This window comes from Pristis pectinata, chromosome 12, assembly GCF_009764475.1.
Source record: "Pristis pectinata isolate sPriPec2 chromosome 12, sPriPec2.1.pri, whole genome shotgun sequence".
In the NCBI taxonomy this organism is placed as follows: domain Eukaryota; kingdom Metazoa; phylum Chordata; class Chondrichthyes; order Rhinopristiformes; family Pristidae; genus Pristis; species Pristis pectinata.
In genome coordinates, this window is record NC_067416.1 from 33891383 (window position 1) to 33913365 (window position 21983).

At 38.8% G+C, this 21983-nt stretch overlaps 1 protein-coding gene and 1 long non-coding RNA gene across 2 annotated transcripts in view; both read right to left on the minus strand.

Moving 5' to 3' along the window:
• Positions 1 to 2370: 2370 nt before the first annotated feature.
• Positions 2371 to 21983, minus strand: part of ptenb (phosphatase and tensin homolog B) — a 112502-nt gene continuing 92889 nt past the window's right edge. Inside the window, exons 8-9 of the mRNA XM_052027209.1 lie at positions 13685 to 13897; positions 2371 to 5991 (exon numbers count right to left, since the gene is read on the minus strand). Of these exons, the coding sequence (XP_051883169.1) occupies positions 5803 to 5991; positions 13685 to 13897 (402 nt within the window). The 3' untranslated portion in view covers positions 2371 to 5802. The remainder of the gene's footprint in view (positions 5992 to 13684; positions 13898 to 21983) is intronic.
• LOC127576639 (uncharacterized) lies at positions 13934 to 15973 on the minus strand. The gene is made up of 3 exons (XR_007957261.1): positions 14445 to 15973; positions 14268 to 14297; positions 13934 to 14097 (listed from the first exon to the last, which is right to left on the minus strand). It is a non-coding gene; the product is annotated as an uncharacterized LOC127576639 (long non-coding RNA).

Genomic DNA, 21983 nt, shown 5'->3' on the forward strand with positions numbered 1-21983 from the left:
GTGAATTCAATTTTAAGTACAACACATAATATATATATATTAAACAAAATGGGTAACATATCAGTTTTGAATTACACAGTCCAAGGGTTAAGTTGAAAGTGATGGAGGGCGTCATTAGACTCAACATTCAAGGTGTCTGGAGACCGAAGCTGCAGTAAATACGACGACTTGCACCCTGAACCCTGAAGGGGATATTAAGAGCAGGAATAGGCTATGTCCCCACAATTGAATAAGATGATGGCTAATTTGATCTAGGACTCAGCTCCACCTTCCTGTCTGTCCTCCATAACCTTCGACTCACCCTTTGTCCAAATATGTACATCTCAGTCTGGAGTATATTCAATAACTAACACAGCTATCTGGGATAGAGAATTCCAAAGACCTATGACTCTCAGAGACAAAATTCCCCTTCACGTCCATCTTAAATGAGCAATCCCTTATTCTAAAACTATGCCCTCTAGTTCTAGACTCAACCACCCACACCCCAAAACCAAGGAAAAACATCTATCCTGTCAGGTTCTTTTGCAATGTTTCAGTATTACCTCTCATTCTTCTAAGCTCCACTTGCAGATCCAAACTGCTCAACCTTTCCACAAAAGCAATCCCTTCATTCCAGAAATGCTTAAAATACTTAATCGAACTGCCTTCAACAAAGTATTTCAAAGCCTGCAAACAGACACTATTCTGCAATGTCACAGGAGGAGACTACGGATAGAAGAAAAGATTCAAGATGGTGCTTAAAACCTTCAGGAATTGAAACATCCACATTGACTCCAGGAAACCTCTGCCCCTTGGCTGCTCAAAGTGGAGGGGCATTCTGGTTAGTATCAAGAACATCAAAGCCAAGCATTCAGAGTACACAGAGGCCTGTGCAGGTGACGAAAGAGTGCTTCACATCACAAATTATGCACCTAACTACTCTGTTGGTTTCAACTTGCTCCATCTGCATAAGATTCTGTGTTTCCAACCTTGACCTCATTAGCCACCTCAGAACCTACAAAACCAGAGACGTCCTCAATCCTGAGGGACTGGCTAGGAACAAAAAACATTTACAGTTATGGTCTTGCGAATCCTTTGTACTGTTGTAAAAAGATTTCTCTATTTTTTTATAGCCTATTCTTCTTGCATTCAAGGCTAACCTTCCATTGCCTTCTAAATTATTTCCTGTACCTGCATCTTAACTTTCTACGCTTCACGGAGTACACCCAGATCCATCTGCACAGAAGCACTTGCGGTCTCTCCATATAAACAATATGCTACTTTTTAAAATTCTTCCTACAAAGATGTTTAACTTCATACTTCTTTGCATATTCCATTACCAATTTTCTTCCCATTCACTTCACCTATCCTATATCTTTTTTTTCCAGATTTTGTGTCCACACAACCTACTTTCCCACCTTTCTTTGTATCAGCAATTTGGTCCCTTCATCCAAGTCACTAATACACATTGTAAACACTTAAGGCTCCAGCACTGACCGCTGCAGTACCCAACTAATTGCAGCTTGCCAACCTGAAAATGACTCATTCATTCTGATTCCCTGTATAAGCCGAAACAGATCAAGTTAGAGGATTATGTGCTGAAATTTTACAATGCTGTGGTTAAAATACACCTCAATTATTGCTTTGAGTTTTGGCTTTAAATACTGGAAATGATGCAGAAATAAACCACATAATGTTGTCAAATGCAAGAGAATCAAAGACTAAAAGGGAAAGAGTCAAAACAACTGGATTTTTCAGCTTTGAAGGGTGGGAACCTGGAGAAAAAAAGTGTACATGTATTAAACAGTTGAGATAAGGCAAGTTCAAAGTTCTAGTTCTTGACAAACCTGAACTTATCAAGGTAAGACTCTACATAAATTAAAACTGGCCTGTGTGAGAAGATTGACCAAGGAGTAATAGAAAGCTACTTTTCACATTAAAAAAAAATCAATGAATACATTAAAAGGATCTCTGCGTAGGAAAATAAGTCCAAAAAACATGGAATTATTCAAAAATAATTACATCTTGGAATGAACATTTCCTTGCTGGTCAATGAATAGTCAAAAAGGTTTTACTAGAGTACAGAGAAAAAGTAATATGGAGCAGAATATCTTGGGTATACAAGTAAAAATAAAACACATTAAAAAGGTGAAAATATCAGTCATGGCACAGACTGGCATTTTTACATACTTCTGTCATATTACTGAAGTAATTGACCCAAAAATTTCCCCAAATCTCACAAAAGACAGTGCAAGTCTTAAAAACCGTATGTCTTTTGTACTTTTTCCTCCCACGACATGTACATTACTTCTGCAAATGAAAGGATATCGACGGCAGATGTAACTATTCAAAGCAGAATATTTAAGGTTAAATACTATAACTATTGCACAATGACAAAAATGAGACTTTAATCTTTAATCGGTTTTAAGTGGAGTTTATAACAGTAAGATAAAGGGTTGTTAACAAACAACACATACAATAACAAATGGACATTGGATTTTGAGCATCAATAACCTGTACAATTTACATTTGTTGGTTTACTTTTTGTGTATTCTCAGTGCATAGCATTACACACAGAGCAAATAGCTGCACAGCACAATAGTATCTTTAACAGGCTGAAATGGAAAAGGCTGTTTTACAGGCTGAAAATATATTTTTGTATACATCTTTTATACGAAACAAAATCCAAATCTGAACAGGCAGAGCAGCAGGCAGCTTTGTCCTACACTGCAGTGAAGCCCCTTTATAGTGCACAGATCCACCTTTTCCATCTGCATGCATGATGACAAAATTTTGAACAGTATTTTAAGTAAACAAGAGGCACTTCGTGGCAACCACAGGCTTTGTTAAACATATTGCACAAATCTGGTATTACTAATGAAATGGACTCTCACACTGGCACCTCATGAATATTTTAAAGCTGAAACTTGGATATTTGATGTTGCCTGTGAAATCCACTCGGCCCATATCTTGTGCCACAGTGCAGGACCCCTGAGGCTACCCATGCAACTGCCCTTTGTGATTTACTGTGGCAAATATAATTCAGTGGGGCTACAGATGACTAAAGATGGCCAAATAAATTCCTTTACAGTGATGCTGTCAACAAACAATTTCAGACATTAAGCTGCTGCACATCCAAAGAATTGTTTTTATTAAGCATATAGTCTGGAAACTCAAGAGATAATCTACAGAATGTATTTACCAGACTAATTATGAATACTGTCATAAATAAAAAAAGAGACTGGACAACTTTCAGTCAAAGTAACACGTCTGACTCTACAAGGATGGTATCGATACAAGAATATGAAACATACTATTGCCACCTTTTCCACCATCAGCATGCAAGCCTTTGGAAGGTTTGGAAAAGTTGTTTATGGACCCCAATACACCCTTGATTTTCAACAGAAAATGAAAAAAAACTCTTACAGTGCAAAAGCCCAGTACAATATGCAGCTGCTCTTACCCCGGCTCCTTAGCGTTCCAAGTGACACTGAGAATTTTATTTTCAGTGTTCTGAAGATGAAAGGGCCGCCTCTTTGCCCCCTAATGTTAAAAGGGAAAATAAAGCTGTATAAATACTTTGCCTGAAGCCAAGCTAAGTATTTCCAAGGCATGTAAGGCAGGAAAGTTTTCCTTCACTTGTTTTTGTGCACCTTTTACAAACGGGCTTTTATTGCCTGCTCCTGGTTGTCAAAATTTCCTTTTATTATCAATATAAAAATAAGATTTAGTGGTAAACGTCTTTATGAAAGATGATATACATAAGGAAACTCTTCAAAAGTGGCATGTCTCAAATGTTCAGTTATTAGCAACAGAAATGAACGGATTTTGAAAGGGTGGGAGAAATCAATAAAAAATATTAAAAAGGAAAGTTCCATCAATAAAAAACTGTCAACAGAAGCTTGTAATTTGATCTATAAACCTGCATTCCTTCCCTCTTGAGCTATATTTGTCCATTTCTCTTTCACTGCACAACTCATGCTCTTCACATTAGCTTTTAGACAGTTTTAAAGCACCACTACAAAGAAAGATTCAAAAGATTTGTGGTTTATAGCAAGAACAGACACCAGAACTGAAACATCTAGACACTAACCAACACTAAATGTTTTGGGAAGTTACTTCCAGCCTAAGCTGGATGCAATATTTGTAATTGTAGCTGTCCATCACCAAATGGCCAAGCATAATAAATTGTGCTGAAGTAATGAAAATAATAGGTACAATTTAATGCATTAACCCTCCAGCAAAATAGTTTTTCCCAGCTAAAACAGTCTTCTTTCTGTCCCTTAAAAGAGAACATAAAAAGCATTCTCACATCAGACTTTTACCATGTCTATGTAACTCCATTTGGCTGGGCCCCATGGGAGTATGCAGTTCTATTTTCCGACAATTACAGGAAATGACGACAACTACTGGTTTAACACGTTAACCAACAGAACACAAGAGACTTCATTTCATGCTGTTACAGATGAGGAAGGTAGAAACAGCTTCCTAGAATATGAATACAAAACCTCTTAATTTTCATGTTAAAATTCTGTGCATACTATGACCTTGCTAAAATCAGTTTATCCTGTTGAAACATTGGCTGCAATTTCTGTTTACTTCCATACCACACATTACGTATGTGACACATGCCACCTAAAACATGCCGCATACTCCCAATCCAAATTTTGCCCATACCATGTATCATATGCCAATACGGGATGTGGAGAAAGAAGGCATCTTGCCAATAGAAATAAAACAGCTAGAACTACACAAATGTAATGAAGGTAAGTTATATAGACACTGACTTAAAGTCCAAAACAGTACGAACAAAAGAGTGATCAACTTCAAGCACTGGCCTTGGTTACACAGGACATAGTGGAGCAGCACCAATTAAAATAATTCTAGCTAACTTATTAAATCATTGTAAAATTCTCTTTTATACATTAACTGTCATACTTTGAGCGGGCATGCTGCCACATTTATAAAATTGAGCCATTTTCACCAAGGGACTCCATCTCACTACACCCCTTAGGAAAGGAAGGAAAAAACTTGAAAATTTGCCGTACATGGACTTCACAATCTGTACGTTTGTGGACCAGTAATTTATTTTTGTCCAAGGTTCAAGCCTCCTCCCAGAAAGAATTTCTCAATCCAGCTGCCTTTTCTAGCACCAGTGTGCTTTGAAAGCACAAAAAGCAAGCAGCAGTTCAGCCAATTACACTATCTGCTAGACTAAATGCCTTGCAGAAAGGTGCAAAAGGCCGTAGGTGGTACTGGAACCAGACTATGGATTTTTTTTTCCTTTCTGTGCATCCTCTTATCCCTCCCCTCCCCACACCCCCCACCCCCCAAAAACATGCATTTTATGCAAAACTTTTCAAAAATCCTCCTGGCTGATAACAGACTGATCCGCTGTTACATGGATTTACAGGGGCTGGGCTTAAACCTTTGTACAGGTAAGTGAGCACCTGCTGTTGGCAACATAACACAAAAGGAAAAAATTTCCTACGTACACACCAGATCTGTCTCCACTTTTTATAAAACTGGAATTAAATGGGAAAGTGCCTCTTTTTTCCTGATTGCGCTTGTGTGTAATTTGACACACAAAATGTATATACATATCTACGCAATCATTTCTCATTGGACAACAGTGTCAAAACCTTGCGGATGTATGTGTATGGGGCTAAACAACGTTGGTCAGGAAAAGATCATTGTTCCTATAATTGGTGTAGCATTTTACTTGACACATTGTCCTATTGCCATTAAAAAAAGGTACTTGCTTTCAGTTTATTCAAGTGTGTTTCCTTTTTCTCGCAGTTTTAATTTTCCCATAAAAATATTTCAGACTTTTGTTATCTGCGTATGCTGATCTTCATCAAAAGGTTCATTCTCTGGGTCAGAGTCAGTGGTGTCTGAGTATCTATAGTCCTCTGGTTCATTATCACTAACATCTGGCGTTACTGTGGTTGAACTGTTGCCCATGGGATGTTGTTGTCGTTCCTCTACCGTTTTTGTGAATAACAGCTTCACCTGTATTGTATAGAAGATACAAAAGAATTACCTATTAGATACATCACATTAATTTTCCCTTATAACATGTTTTTGAAGTTCAGAAATAACTTGAGTCTAATGAATCTTCCTCTCTGTTGAAGATAAACAATTTGCTTTAGACATTCTTCAGCCTTTTTGGACATTTCTGATCTCACTTTATAAGAAACATCACAACTATACTGTTAAGGTAGATCAAGAGTGGTGATGAAATGACAAAAGGTATTCCTCAATGAACTTGAAATCTGACAAAGCAAAACCAAATTCATGCCTCAAATTGGCTTCCTTCATACATTTATACACATATCCAAGGACAGTGTGGCCTTTGCTGCAAGTTTCAGCTGTTAATTCAGATAACGGTCAAAAATGGCTAATATTATCTGAATAAATGCAGAATGCTGATACCAGAGAAATATCAACTGGGTGTAATAGTAAATGGACAAATAGTTGCATCAGAAATGAATTAGATTATTGTGATACTTTAGTTTAACAGTTTTTGAAATAGGATAACAATGCAGTACAGTAGGTTTGCAAGTAGCCCAGCATTCTGCTTTAACCCCTCAGGCAGTCTATTGCATATTCTGTTCTATCGTTATATTTCTTTTTCTAAAAAAAAACTTTGTAGCCAACTTATTTTAATGCCACAATGTTCTAGATTCATCCTGATGTATAACACTGTTGCCTTGACCCTCATTGCATTTAGCTATGTACACTGAAAATTATACATCAGCATTTACTTTGTATAACACACTAACAACAGTATGCTAATGCTTGCATGAAATTAGAACTCAGAAAATTACAGCATTAAAGAAAATATTCTCTCTCGGGTATAACATTCAAGAATATTTACTGGTTTTTGTATTCATTAAAGAAATATTCTAGCAAGAGAAACAATCTGCTCTTACAACTTAGTACTAAATTTAGTTCTGTGGTCTTTCCATTCCTTCACATAGGAAGGGGCCTTAATCAGAGATATTGACCAAAGACAGCCATACACAAAGCTTTAAAATGTCAAAGAGTATTCTGGCAGTTGAGTTTCTCAGTGGAACATAACACTCACAGGAGGAAATTAATGTTCCTTTTCATTATTCTGTGACAATATACAAATGAGTTAAACCAAAAGTAATCCAAACCACAGAGATGAGATAAAGTGATCAAACAAAATACAATCAGCTTTGAATGTCACAGAAATGTTGTAATACCATGAATTTAAAAAAAATCAACAGGGGGCCAGGGTTCTCTCATATGTTAATAATTCTTAAAAACAATTCACAAATCTATATAATAATGGGCTTGCCCAAGATGGTTCTATTTTATTCAACATTTATTGCCCAAGCTTAATTGCCCTCGAGGTTAAGTGGAAAGCTGCTGCTTTGAATTGCAGGAGTCCTTCTGGTGAAGACACTCCCACAATTCTCTTTGGAAGGGAGTTCCTCGATTTAGACCCAGTGATGAATAAGGATGTATGATACATTTCCAAATCAATTGTGCAACTTGGAGGAGAATCTGCAGGTGAGTTTTCCCATTCACCTGCTGCCCTTTTCCTTCTTGGTAGTAGAGATCCTAGGTTTTGGAGCTGGTACCAGAGTGACCAAAGCAAGTAACTATTAATGAAACCATTGCAGTGTTTTCCTCTTGGTGCCCATTGTCTTCTGTTTCACTGGGGGCTCCTTGATAGTCTTAAATACTACCTTGACATCAAGGGCAGCATTCTCACCTTGTGCATGAGATTTAATCCATGTTTGTACCAAAGCTAATGATGAGATCTGGAGAAGTCCAAACTGGATGTTGGTGAACAGGTTATTGGTAAATGTTGCTTGATCACACCGTCAACGAGAGTCTCTTCACCTTGTTGATGACCGAGTAGAATGATAAAATGGTAATTAGCCAAACTGGATCTGTTCTACTTTTGTGAACAGGACACACCTGGGCAATTTTTCACATCGTCAGTTGCTGCCAGTGCTGCAACTACACAACTAGTTTTGGAGTGCAGATCTACAGTAATACAGCTGGAATACTGTCAAGTCCCATAGCTTCTGTGCTATCCAGTGCACTCAGCTATTCCTTAATATCACATTGGCTGAAAACCAGATTCTGCGATGGTAGGGAGGAAGCAGAGATGGATCATTTGTTCTGGTCTCCTGGCTGAACACTGTTACAAATACTTCAGCCTTATTTTTGAGCACACACATTCGGCCCCCCACCATTGCTAAAGATGGAGTTCATGATTAAATCTGGTAGGACTACAGAAGTTTGATCTGACCCATTGGCTGTGAGACTGCTTAGGTCTGTCTACTACATGTTGTTTAACCGGCATGCAGTCCTGTGCTTCAGCTTTACAAGGCAGACACCTCAATGTTTTTAGGCATGCCCGCATACCTGTTTCCACTCCTCGGAGTAAGGTTCGATCCCCTGGCCTGATAACAATGCTGCCATTAAAATGAATAATTCCTTCAAATAGCAAATTTCCATTGTAGTTCATTCTTGGTGCAGTGCTAAGTGATTTGATGATCCCAGCGTCAGACTCCGTTAGCAAAGAAACTCACAGAAGTCCACAAAAGATGGCAGAGGGGATTATCTAAGGATGTTTTGTAGATATTTACATACATATGTAGATTTACAATAAATTTCTAAAATCTGCAGTGAAGTTCCTCCTTGAAAATTTGGTAGGTTTCCATGAGATTCCCTCCACCCACCCCCCACCCTTCTAAACTCCAGCAAGTATAGGCCCAGAGCCATCAAATGCTCCTCACACGTTAACCTTTTCATCCCCAGGATCATTCGCATAAACCTCCTCTGGACCCTCTCCAGTGCCAGCACATCCATCCTTAGATATGGGGCCAAACACTGCTCACAATACTCCAAATGTGGTCTGACCAATGCCTCAAAGCCTCAGCATTACATCCTTGTTTTTATATTTCAGTCCACTCGAAATAAATGCTAACGTTGCATTTGCCATCCTTACTACTAAACCTACACTAGGATTCCCAAGTCCCTTTGCACCTCCGACTTCTGAATTCTCTCCCCATTTAGAAAATAATCTATGTCTTTATTCCTTCTACCAAATGCATGACCATACACTTCCCTAAGCTGTATTCCATCTGCCACTTCTTTACCCATTCTCCCAACCTGTCCAAGTCCTTCTGCAGACTCCTTGCATCCTCAACACTACCTGCCCCTCCATCCATCTTTATATCATCTGCAAACCTGGCCACAAAGCCATTAATTTGTCATCCAGATCATTAAAATAATGTGAAAAGTAGCAGGAAAAGTACTTTATGGCAGTATAGGAATGTGCATGATGTCGACATTAATATTTGTTTAAAAAAGGTTTTACTGTGCTTGAGAAGGGAAGTCAGCAAAACTCCTGGAAGAGCTCATGTAATTAGCTGCACATTCGTTTGTGAAACTAATCAAGTATTAAGCATCCAACATTGTTAAGATCCACTCAATAATTGCCTTGAATTGAGAAAAAGGTATTATCACTGAATGTCAGATTAATTTTTAAATCCTTACTGTAACGAGAATGATCTCAAGACATGTATGCACAACGTATTTATTGCTTACAGAATCATGCAAGTTCACACCACGAAGTATGTTACCCCTCCATCAACCCTTTGGTTATAATAAAAAGACAAAATCTCACACCCCTCCCCAGTTTCACTCAAGCCCAGTATTGGTATTTTGTTCTTTGTTTTTCACCTACTTAACAGTTTGCATTTAAGCACCTTTCACTTCATAAATTGCCTAAGGCACCTCATAATGATAAATTTAGGGAGATAAAATTAAGTTTTAATCCACATCTAAAAAGGAGAGAGAGCGCAAAGATTTATGGAGGAAACTACAGTGCTCAAAGCCGAGGCAGCTCATGAGATGGTTACCAATAGGAGAATGAATAAAAATCAGGGAGGCATAGGAGGCCAAAAAACTAATGCAGAGACTGGGGTTGGCCTCCACAGTTTTAGGAATAGGGAGTGACAGGGCATGATGAAAATTAAAGGATGAGAACCCTGAACATGAAGCAACATCAGAAAGGAAGGTAGGTCCATGTGCACAGTACACCCATAGTGAATGGGGAAGTAGTAAGAGATGAACGTAAATTTATACAGAGTAGAGGGTGGTAGTGGTCTGCTCCGGTATCAAATTAAAACCTGACCCAAAACTGAGGGCTTAGATTTCTACTCACCCAATCTGACTCAAAGGCACTTACAATTTTTAAAAAAATTATTCATTCATTTGCAGATGATGCTGACAATGTTGGGAGTTCAGAGTCAACAACATTGGAGGGTCTGGAGTCATAAAAATCAGACTGGCTAAGGAACAGATTTCCTCCTCTGAAGGCCATTGGTGAACAGATGGGATTTTAAGACAATCTGATAGTTTTTTGCTAACTCAAAAAATACTGGTCTCAGTATCTGCAAGTTCTGGTTACCTAGATCAAGCAATTAAATGTGTCCCGTGGCTGCTAGCACAGTAACTTTCACACTGTGCGATAAAACTACCTGAATATCAAATTTGGACATTGATTTAGCATCCATACTCAAAAACCATATTCCAAGGCAGGTAAAGGCCCTCACCTACCAACCTTGGGCAGATGCCATCAACTGGCAATTTGACGCTTATGACTGAACAACATCTCTCAACAACATCCACTCCCTTGCCAAGTATCATACCCTGTCAAACTTGAAACTGACCCCTCAATAAAACCATCTCTTCCTTGGTCAAGCCACCATCCATTTTTTGGTTCAGTGTACTGCTAACGCAACTGATAGCGAATCAAACCATTTTGGATAGAGTTGGACCAGCACTGCAGCATGCTCTGAACACAAATGTTTGGTGGCATGCAAACCTGACCTAAACCCAACACATATGGCTGGGTTCCTTCACTCTTGGTTGGGTGGCTGGCCAGTGCAACACTGAACCCATCAAGTTCAGAGATAGCAAAAGCATTCAATGAGATTTCAGTAGCAACTGATAATGACAGAGACAGGCAATGTTATGGAAGTGGAAGTGAGGGTCTTGGATGCATGCTCAGAAGCTCAGATACTCATTTTTCTTTTTTAAAAAAGAGAAAATGCTGTAAATACTTAGGGGGTCAGGCAGACTCTACGAAAGGAGAAACAGTTTTTAAATTTTTGTTTTAAAAAGCTTTTTTTTTAAAAAACCAAGCTCGTTGACCTCAAACATTAACTCCGTTTCTCTTTCCACAGAGGCTGTCTGATCTGCTGAGGTGATTATAGAATTTTGCTTTTGTTTCAGATTTTCCAGTTTCTGCAGTTCTTTTGATTTTCATTTACACAGATTTTGTAAAAACATTTCTCAAAATGTTTTCTCACAATTCACAGTTAACTTCATTGACCTCACTTACATTCTGCTAAATTTTCTTCTGGAAGTCATTTGTAGCTTTCCAAACTTTTTGCCAAGATTGTTATTCTTGTGTCAAAATTTCTAGACTGTGTTCCCCATATTTATCCAAATCAGAAGTTTACCCTTGAGCCATCCAATTTAGGCAACCTTAAATCTTTTTCCTGTTTGCCATCCAACTTTGAATCTGCTACTACACTTGCTCCAAATCATTTGCCTTAACTTTTCCCAAAAGGACTCTTCTGAAATACTTTATCAAATACCTTCTAAAAATTATATACATTCTATAATTGACAGGACTCACTCACCAAGAGTTGTAGCCCATTTATAAGATGAGTACAGAATTGGTTGGTGCAATCTAAATATATTATGTACAGCTTCAGGCACTGTCCAGTTAAATGAAATCTTGTGTCTTGCCAACTGGCTGAAAGCAGAAGGCCTGTAGGAAAATTTCTTATGATTGAAGGTCTATTAAATAAGAATTATACTAAACAAAGTTTGCGCTTTTATATTTTAAATTGTAAATCATATTGCTACATCGAATTTTCTGTGTGACCACATTGGAGCCCCAGCAATTGGACCCTCGAAACAGGTTTTATGTGCACATTTTTTAAAAAACTCTCAATCTTTGTTTAATTGTGATGACTTTGACATTCTCAGTGCTTTTGAACCATTACTGGATAAACTCAAAATTAATATAATTAAACACCAAATCTGCAGGAATTAAGATAATTGGCAAAACAAAAGAGCAATGAGTGGGGAAGGAGGAAAGAAAGATAGATAAATATAGTTTTGGGCAGTGAGTTATAATTATCTGGAGTTCACTACTGGAAGAAATAGAAACAGATTTCATACTGAATTTCCAAAGATAATTGGATATAAGGCTGAAAAGAAAATGTTGTGGGACTATGGGGAAAGATCTGGCAAATGCAACTAATCAGAAAGCTCTTTCAAAGAATTGCTGTAGGTACAAGCAGCTTTCAGGATTCTTCTGTGGTCCAAGACTCTTGGGTGCAATAACATGTCCTTGCTTACTTGGTGATAAATTCAATGGAACCAAATTTTGCAAGCCGGGCATAATGTTCAGGTTTTATATATGCATATATTTAGCAAAGCTAATGAGGATAAAATTCTATTCTGCAATTCCATGAACCTGCAACTTGAAATCCAGGTATACTTTTGGGAAAATTTATTTAAGTCAATTTACAGATAAAAAAAACTTGAATTCCCATGATGTAGTTAGCTTAATCAAGACAAGCTAAAATAAATTGTAAAAGAGTTGACTGTCAATTTGTTTTACAACAGCTGCTGTTAACAACTGTAGATGGTAGTTGTTGCTTCTTCACTGGCACCTCTTCTACTAATTTACCAACATTTGAGGTAATCAACACCACTTTATTAATGGCAGCATGATTTGTTCATGTTTCATGCTTGTGGTATTGGATCCAATTGGGTACAAATGCAACAGGCATTTTTAACAAGTGAAATTAACATATGTAATATTTACAAGTGTGACATATTTCCCACATAAACTGAATGTAAAAGATGCAATCATTTTCCATAGTTAGCAAACAGACTGAATATTTGTATCACAAAGTACAAAATATTTTATGCATAATCTATGTGGAGTAATTAGTACAGCTAAATTTCAATAAATGAAGATACCAAAATATGACCAAAAAAAGATGGCAGGAAGCTTAGCGAACTTAATCAAATCCGATCAATTTTTTAAAAAATGCAATACTAGCACCTGCCTATTATTTTCGATTGCATCCAACTGAGAAATTTAATAAAGCATTATACTTGTGAAACCAAATTTTTTAATGTTCTAAAGGTATGCACTTTGTAAAGGGTTAACAATTATTATTTTAAATTTTAGAGGAAAGAAGTCATTCTTAAATAGCTTCAAGTGTGAGCCAAACTTACATCATCTACAATTCTCCATCTTCAGTATATCTCATTGAGATACCAATTAGCTAATCAAGCAGTGGAGGACAAAAGATTTATTTTCAGGCTAGAATATCTGCTGTCAACATAAGATGAAAAATGGTTTCTGAAGTAAAAAAATTTGAATTTGACAGCCAGAATAAAATACAAAGCTACAATAAAATTATCTAAGAACATTAATTCAGTACCAAGAAATTAAACTGTTGGTTACATTTAAAAAAAAATCAGGTCTTTGATTAATCAATCACCATAAAGCCACGAAACGCAAGGTGAAGTACTAAATGACTTTGCACCAACTGGGAAATAAGTACTATGTTACAGCACCCATCTTCTGCATTTTATATGTAGGAAAAACATTACTAACCTTGAAATTTGGTGAGAAGTATCTGTTGGCCTTGTCTTTATTTGCCTTGTCAAGTTCATTTTTAGTCAATGTGAGAGCCAGATATTCCTTGTCATTATCTGTACGCCAACCATCATCCTTGTCTGAAACTACGCTGCCATTTTCTACTTTATCTAAGTTCTCATTTGGTTGTGGGATGAAGAATGTATTTATCCAGAAATGGAACATTTTATCCTGAAGAAAGAAAATATTTTTTGTCAGCTACAAGAAATTGTTTGCTTTGTTTAAAATCATACATTACCTGAATATGATACCAATGTTTAGTCTTTTGCATCATAAAATGAACCAGCACTGATAGGGAAGCACCGTGGAAAACTACCAAGTCCTTTGGATGGTTGGGAGGCGGGGTTTGAGAGGAACGCCATGTTTGATTTCTGTTTAAGACAACAACATGGGGAGTTCATTTTATCTGCACAAGTTGTAAAACTTTATTCCAGAGTAAATTTCAGAAAGGCATTAACTACTGTCTCTAACAGTAATTTTAGCTTCTGGAAATGCTGAGAAATATTAAGATGAATGAATTCTAATTGCTAAGCAGTCTTACCATCTTCTGGAGGTCTGAATATTTTTCTTACTATAGTGGGGAAAGACACCAAAGGAAAATGCATGTGGCTATTAGGAATATGGCAATTAAAATCGGACAAACTAATTTCTAAACTGTATTTTTTTATAAATACTGTAATAAATTAAAAACTTATACATACAAGTTGCTCATACAGACCTGGTAGAAGATTGGCTTTTGATGCTGCATGTCCTAGAGGAGAGAAAAAGCAACAACAGGCGGTGCAACCACCTCTCCCAGTATTTTTCCATCATTTTAACTTAAGACCACCAGCAAATTCAGGGTTTTATGGTTGTGGGTGAAATAGAGGAAATGATCCAAAGTTTTTCACAATTGCTCAGTAAATTTATCAAGTCACTGAGCTAAATTTAATTCCCTTTTTTGCCAAACTAACTGATTCCAGCCAAAATGTGTTAGGAATGTTACAGCAGGCCTTTGTGGGTCTAGGTTATGAACTGTATGGAGAATGCAGCGAATGCACATACCTGTTGGTCAATCGCTCAGCGGATTGATAGTGAGAACGTGGCAAGTACATATGTGCACGCCCGCCGGTCAATCGCTCTGCAGAGCGATGATGCTCTCCTATGCGAGGAATGTTACTTTTGGCGCAGGACTTTGGGGTCTCGTGTGCTTTTTGTCTCTGTTGGCTTTCTCGTTGATCTACAACTGCAAGTTGCTTAGTTTCTTTACTTTGATTAACATTCAGTAAAAACGTTTATTCTACTGCACCGTTGTCATTCTTGCTCCATGCATACGTAACAATTGGTGACTCGATCAAAAACAAGAATGGAGCCTCTACTTCAAGCACCCAATCCATTTTGGACCACAACTATGGCAAAAGCAACATCGGAAACCTGCCTACAATGAAAGAAAACTTTTCAGGACTACAGTGAACTTCTACCAATTTTAACAATGATAGCAGAACCGGAGGAAGCAACAAAACTCAAGCTGCTTCGCATGCACTTGGGAGAACTTGGGCAGAAATACTTCAGCGCTTTGCACTTGCAGAACGAATCTGAATTGGCTAGCACGTTTGAGGCTTTAGACAATGTTTAGGGGACGCAGGACAACGTCTTTACGGCATACTTCAGGCTCTTGCAACTGCAACAGACCCCCAATGAGAACGTAGATGATTTCATCACAAGATCAACTCTGGCTGTGCGGGAATGCAAGTGCAAAGATAGCCATCCAAACAAATTTTAAGAAGCGATGCTCATCTAAGCGTTGATTAGAGTCTGATGAGAAGACACACGAGAACCTTTTGTCCGAAAAGTACAATTTGTCCTGGGACAAAGCATGCTCCACAGCTCAGCAGAGAGGCAGTCGCGAGAGGCCTTACACAGATTCAACCATCCCCATCACCACTTATTCAAGCAATACTAGAGCGAGAGTCCCCTCCCAAAAACGTCAATGTTTGCCAGCGTTTGCAGACACGCAGATTCCAGTCAAGATCACGTCAGTCTTCACAGAGATGCCATCGCTGTGGTGAATGTCCAGTAGTCCAACTGCAAGCACCAGAAGACCATCTGCCAGTTTTGTCAGAAGGTAGGGCACTTTGAGAAGATGTGCTTTACAAAGCAACACGCTGCAGGCAAGCAACAGAATTTGCCCATGAACTCCACGCAAGGAGACGGCTGATGTGAAGTGGACAATATCTTCCAAACCATGAAATGTGCAACCAGAACCAGCCTCTGTACTTGGTTACGCTCACAGTGGACAACCAGCCCATGAAATTTGAGCTGGATACTGGGTCAGTGTCACCTTAAGCAAATCATTTTTATGCTGGATTCCAAAACTACAACCTCCCAAACTCAGTGTTCTACAGCTGTACCAGAGACAGTGTCGACGTACGTGGTGTATTCATGGCAGAAGTGGTCCACCACGGAGACCTGTTCCACTTACCGATGCACATTGTCAGGGGAGGCCATCGACCTAATTTGCTGAGCAGAAACTGGATTAAAAGCATTCCATCGGTGCTATCCTTCATCAATCGTATTGGGGGAAAATCGCTGTATTGAATGCTCTACTACAAAAGCACCAGAGTGTATTCCAAGCCAACGCTTCGGGTCAATACCATGGCCCGGCAGCTAACTACAAAGGAGAACTGCAAGTGGCTGCCATTTGGAGTGAATTCTGCACCTGGGCTATTCCAATGCCTTTTTGATAATTTAGTGAAGGGCATTCCTCACACCTGTGCATACCTTGATCATATCTTAGTAACGGGTAGTCATAGTCCCATCATCTTCAGACACTAGACAGAGTACTTTCCCCTTTGGAGGAAGCTGGCTTTACTCTAAAGAAGGAAAAATGCACATTTTTGGCCAATTTAGTTGATTACCTGGGCTTCAAAGTTGACAAAACAGGTCTCCATCCACAGGAGCACAAAATCAAAGACTTAAAAGAGGCTCCACGTCCACAAAACGTGGTGCAGTTACGAGCATTCCTGGGACTAGTCACACCTTATAACTGGTTCATAATTCAATCCGCTACAGTGTTAAAGCACTTATACCGATTACTCCAGAAGGACCAACACTGGGTATGGTCAAGAATCAAGCAAAATGCATTTGAACAAATAAAAACCACCCTCAATTGTTAGTCTGTGTTGATGCATTATGATCCTGAAAAACCTATAGTTATGAAATGTGATGCCTCACCATACGGGGTAGGGGCTGTCCTCCTGCATCAAATGCCTTGCGGAACATCAAATGCCTTTGAGTTTGCTTCATGGACAATGTCTTAGGCACAATGTCTCAGGCAGAGACTAATTATTCACAACTCGACCGAGAAGCCCTAGCTATTTTGTTTGGCATCAAGCACTTCCATTTACACATACTTGGGCGGCCTCTCAAAATCCACACAGATCATGCCTCCGCTAGGTTTAATGGGTGAGACACGAGGTATCCAACAAATGTCATCGGCAAGAAGGCAACGATGGGCATTGACCTTATCTGCTTGCTCTTACACAATGAAGTATACCCCGGAAATGAAACTGTTGTTGCTGACGCCTTAAGCAGATACCAGTTGTCGAGGGCACAGCATCCAGCACCCCTCTGTTCGAAGTTGTTCATCTGTTACAAAGCCTCAATGAAACACAATCAAAAATCACCTCATTAGGCAGTGGACAGCCCGTGATCCAATTCTATCACAGGTAAAAAGAGCACTACAGGTTGGTTGGTCTGCCAGCCTTTCACCAGAATTTCAACCATTTACAAATCGCCAACGTGAACTGAGCCTACAGGATGGCTGCATATTATAGGGCAGTCAAGTAGTGGTCCCCGCTCCAGGCCACAAGCGCATACTCTGCTATTTGTATGATGCACCCTGGTGTGGTTAGAATGAAGGCACTTGCAAGATGCTATGTGTGGTGGCCAAATATTTACATCAATATTGAGAATATGATGTGCATCTGTCCTATTTGTCAGAAGACGCAAAAAGCATCACCTCAAACCATGGGCCTGGCCCGATTCCCCGTTGAAGTGCATTCATATCGATTATTTTGGACCATTCTGGTGACACGTTTCTGGTTATTGTGGATGCCCATTCGAAGTGGATACCTATACGTCGTGTTCCTCAACAACTATTATAACTAAACTATGATCACTCTTCTATATTTGGTATTCCAGAAATGATCATATTTGACAATGGCCCAACTTTCACAAGTGCAGAATTTAAGGAGTTTGTACAGAAGAATGGTATTAGGCACCTGACAACGGTTCCATATCATGCAGTATCATATGGACTGGCTGAGCGAGCAGTGCAAACGGTGAAATGAGGCCTTTCTAAATAAACACATGGTGACATGATGACGAAATTAAGCCATTTCCTTTTCCATTACCAAATCACCCCAAATGAACCAATGGGTGTATCCCCTGCCAAATTCATGTTCAAATGCACTTTACGCACCAGATTCAAACTCCTACAGCCGGCCATCCAGGAATGAATTTGCAGCAAACAAGAGGCCATGAAACAAAACTAATGATATTCACACTAGACCATGAATGTTTGGTGCCGACGACCAAGCCGACATCTTAACAGTGAAGCTGCAGAACTTGAACTGACAGATGGACGAATTGTCACACGACATTTGGATCATGTACACTGGCAAACCCAGCGAAGCCACAGAAGTGTCCACTGCCAACAAAGCAGCCGATCCAGCAGATGAACCAACGGACACTTCATTGAGAGAGGAGGACCTTTACAGCCCAACAACCCCTGCATCGGCTAATCAGGAAGACACCTAGAGAGAAGCTCCCCCCATGGGTCGGTAGAACGACACCAGGCAGGATAGCGGAGGAAATAATTACTTCATTGTTTTTTTTACGTTCACCTAACTTATTTTCTTCCCCTGCAGTTCCCTTCTATAGGGGAGAGGGATGAACCATATGGAGAACACAGCAAACATGCATGTGCATGCCTGTCAGTTGATTGTTCAGCAGATCGATTGCAAGAATGTGGCAAGTGTACAATTGTAAGTTGCTGAGTTTCTTTACTTTGGTTAACATGACTCAGTAAAAATGTTTATTCTACTCTACTGTTGTTGTTCTTGCTCCATGCATACATAACATGTTAGGGAAGAGAAAATCATACGCGACTCCATTTCCAATTGTTATCTAACACCTCCAACTGAAAACAGTATTTGAGAACTTGGGTGTGGGGGAGTGGAGAAAAGATTCTGCTCAAGAGTGAACATCTCACATTTTGGTGGCCTGCTGACACTCAAAATAGAAGTGCACACAAATATTAACCACGAACAAACTCTCAAAGCACCCGTGCTTGAGAAACAATTATCTAGAAATACCCACAGAATGCCTGAAAAGTATTGAGCAAAACAAAAAATGGACACCTCTTTTGTACTGATAAATCACTTCTTCATGATTGTGAAAGAACAAAAATTGCCTCAGGTGAACAGATTCATTTTGCTTCCAAAAAATCTGAAATCCAGGTATGTATTTACAATTTGATTCTATGCACTTACAAAATTAAGGGAAATTACCCTTTATGTCTCATGGGGAAAGATTTCCTCTGCATGTTATGTGTAACAAAACCATAAAACCTATGCATAAATAATGGACTTGCAATTTTACTACCTTCTTTAAAAAGTACCGACCAATTATGGCCTCCAAAGCCATTGAGAATAGCAAGACTGCAATAAATAAATCTCACTGTTTTGCATTTTGAACCAAGAGCAATACATAATGTGCCCATTCTGACAGAACCGTGCAGAAAGCCAAGTTCCACATGGCAATTCTGACTGCAATATCCATGGAGAGGCTCAGTGCAGCTACCTGTTTTTTTTTAAAAAGATCACTGCACACATTCGTGTATGCGTGTTTGTACACGTTCAGATAACCAACGTTAACAAAGAAGTCAGGAGATTGGGGTTAAGCACTCAGCTCCAAATCTCTAAAAAAAATCCTCAATCCAAACTACAGATCTCAGTCCCAATCTCAGAATAGCATCTAACTTTCCACTTCCTGAACCACCTGTCCAATCACCTCAATGAATGCTAATTAATTCTAAATTTGGGGCAATTTTGTGTTACAACCAAAGAACTGGATAATGCAAACTGAAACTCATTTCATTAGAGCATAAATGCAAAGGGGGTTAAAATAGGTAATGCCTAGAATGGAAAAAATTGGAAATGCAGGTCCCACGTCTGTTTTTAATGTAACAGATTTATAATGGACCACAGAATTGAAATTTACTGGTGGCGAAGTAGAAGGATTGGTAAGCAACAAGTGGGATACTCAGTTTAGCAGAAGTATATACATCATAGAAAGGAAATAAATGTAACCAAGTTTAGGTTAGATCCTAAATATTTATCTATACAATAGTTATGAGGACAGATATTGAACTTGTTTCCACTGAAGCAGAGAAAGTCAAAAAGTTAGAGATCTAATGCATAGGAAGAGATAAAGTTACAAGCTGAGGGAAGGCAGCAATTATGCGGCTTACAGTCAGCACACACGATGGATTGAATGGCAACTATTTTCTGCTATAGTTTCATGGTTTGCAGAATGCGGCGGGAGATTGCTGTCATATTACTTTGAACTTAGGTCCCAAAATTGACCCATTTTCTGATTCACAGCATTAGTTTATCTTCTACCACATATAGAGATGCATTATAAATGTAATTGTAACCCTAATACATCCTTATTTAAAAAAAGTTATGCAAAACAAAATAAAGTGGCATGGTAAAATCTGTTATTTGCAATTACCGTAATAAAAGAAATGAAGAATTAACTAAAACTAGTTAAATGCAATCTTGGGCTATTGTTCTTACACTGTACTATTGTTTCAACTGATAAAGGACATGGCAGGATGAGACAGTTCAACAGAAATTGACTTGGTTGGCTTTAAGACCACATCAATTTTATAGCTAACTTAAAAGTCAGCCGCTATTGTACTGTTTTGGCAATTCAGGTAAAGCCATTTTTTCCCCAAGTGATATTGCCCTCCAAAATGGTAAGTTCATTGAGGAAGATACTACAAGTGACACTTTTTCTTTACATATCTTGCAACACAAACAGAAATAAAATTGTTAAATGTAAAAATAGATGAGATCAAATCAGAAGAATTGATAGTACAAATGGATTTTTAACCTTACGTAGAACAAATTTGTAAAGAAATAGCAGACAGTTGCAAGAAATACAAGGTTGTGATATTAGGTGATTTTAACTTTTCACATATTGACTGGGACTCCCATACTGTAAAGGGATTGGAGGGGATAGCATTTGTCAAATGTGTTCAGGAAAGTTTCCTTAATCAATATGTAGAGGTCAAACTAGAGGAAGTGCAATACTGGATCTCCTCTTAGGGAGTGAGACAGAGCAGGTGACAGAAGTGCGTGTAGTGGAAAACTTTGGATCTTGTGATCATAATTCCATTAGTTTCACGGTAATCATGGAGAAGGATAGGACTGTTCCTCTGGTTGAGATTTTAAATTGGACTAAGGCCAATTTTGATGGCATCAGAAGAGATCTGGCAGGCGTGGATTGGAATAAGCTGTTTTCTGCAAAGAGATGCTTGGTAAGTAGGAGGCTTTCAAAAGTGAAATATTGAGAGTTAGGAATCTGTATGTTCCAGTTAGAAAAAAAGGCAAGGCTAACAGGTTTAGGAAACCCTGGTTATCAAGAGCTATTGAGGCCCTGGTAAAGAAAAAGATGGCACATATCAGGTAAAGGCAGTTAGGATCAAATGAGGAGCTTGAGGAGTACAAGAAATGCAAGAGAACACTTAAGAGAAATCAGGAAGGCAAAAAGAGGACAAAAGGTTGCTCTGGCAGACAAGGTAAAGGAGAATCCCAAGGGTTTCTACAGCTATAAGAAGAGTAAAAGGGTAGCAAGGGACAAAATTGGTCCTCTTGAAGATCAGCGTGCTCATCTATGCATGGAGCCGAAAGAGATGTGGGAGATCTTAAATGAATTTTTTTTGAACCCGTATTTACTTTGGAGATAGACACAGGGACTATAGATCTGAGACAAAAGACGAGCGAGGTCATGGACCGTATCCAGATTACAGAAGGAGGGGTGCTGGCTGTCGAGGCGAATTAAAGTGGATAAATCCCCAGAGCTTGACAAGTTGTCCCCTCAGACCTTTCGGGAGGCTAGTGCAGAAATTGCAGGAGCCCTGGCAGAGATATTTAAAACTCCCTTAGCCATGGGTGAGGTGTCGGAGAATAGCTAATGCTGTTCAGTT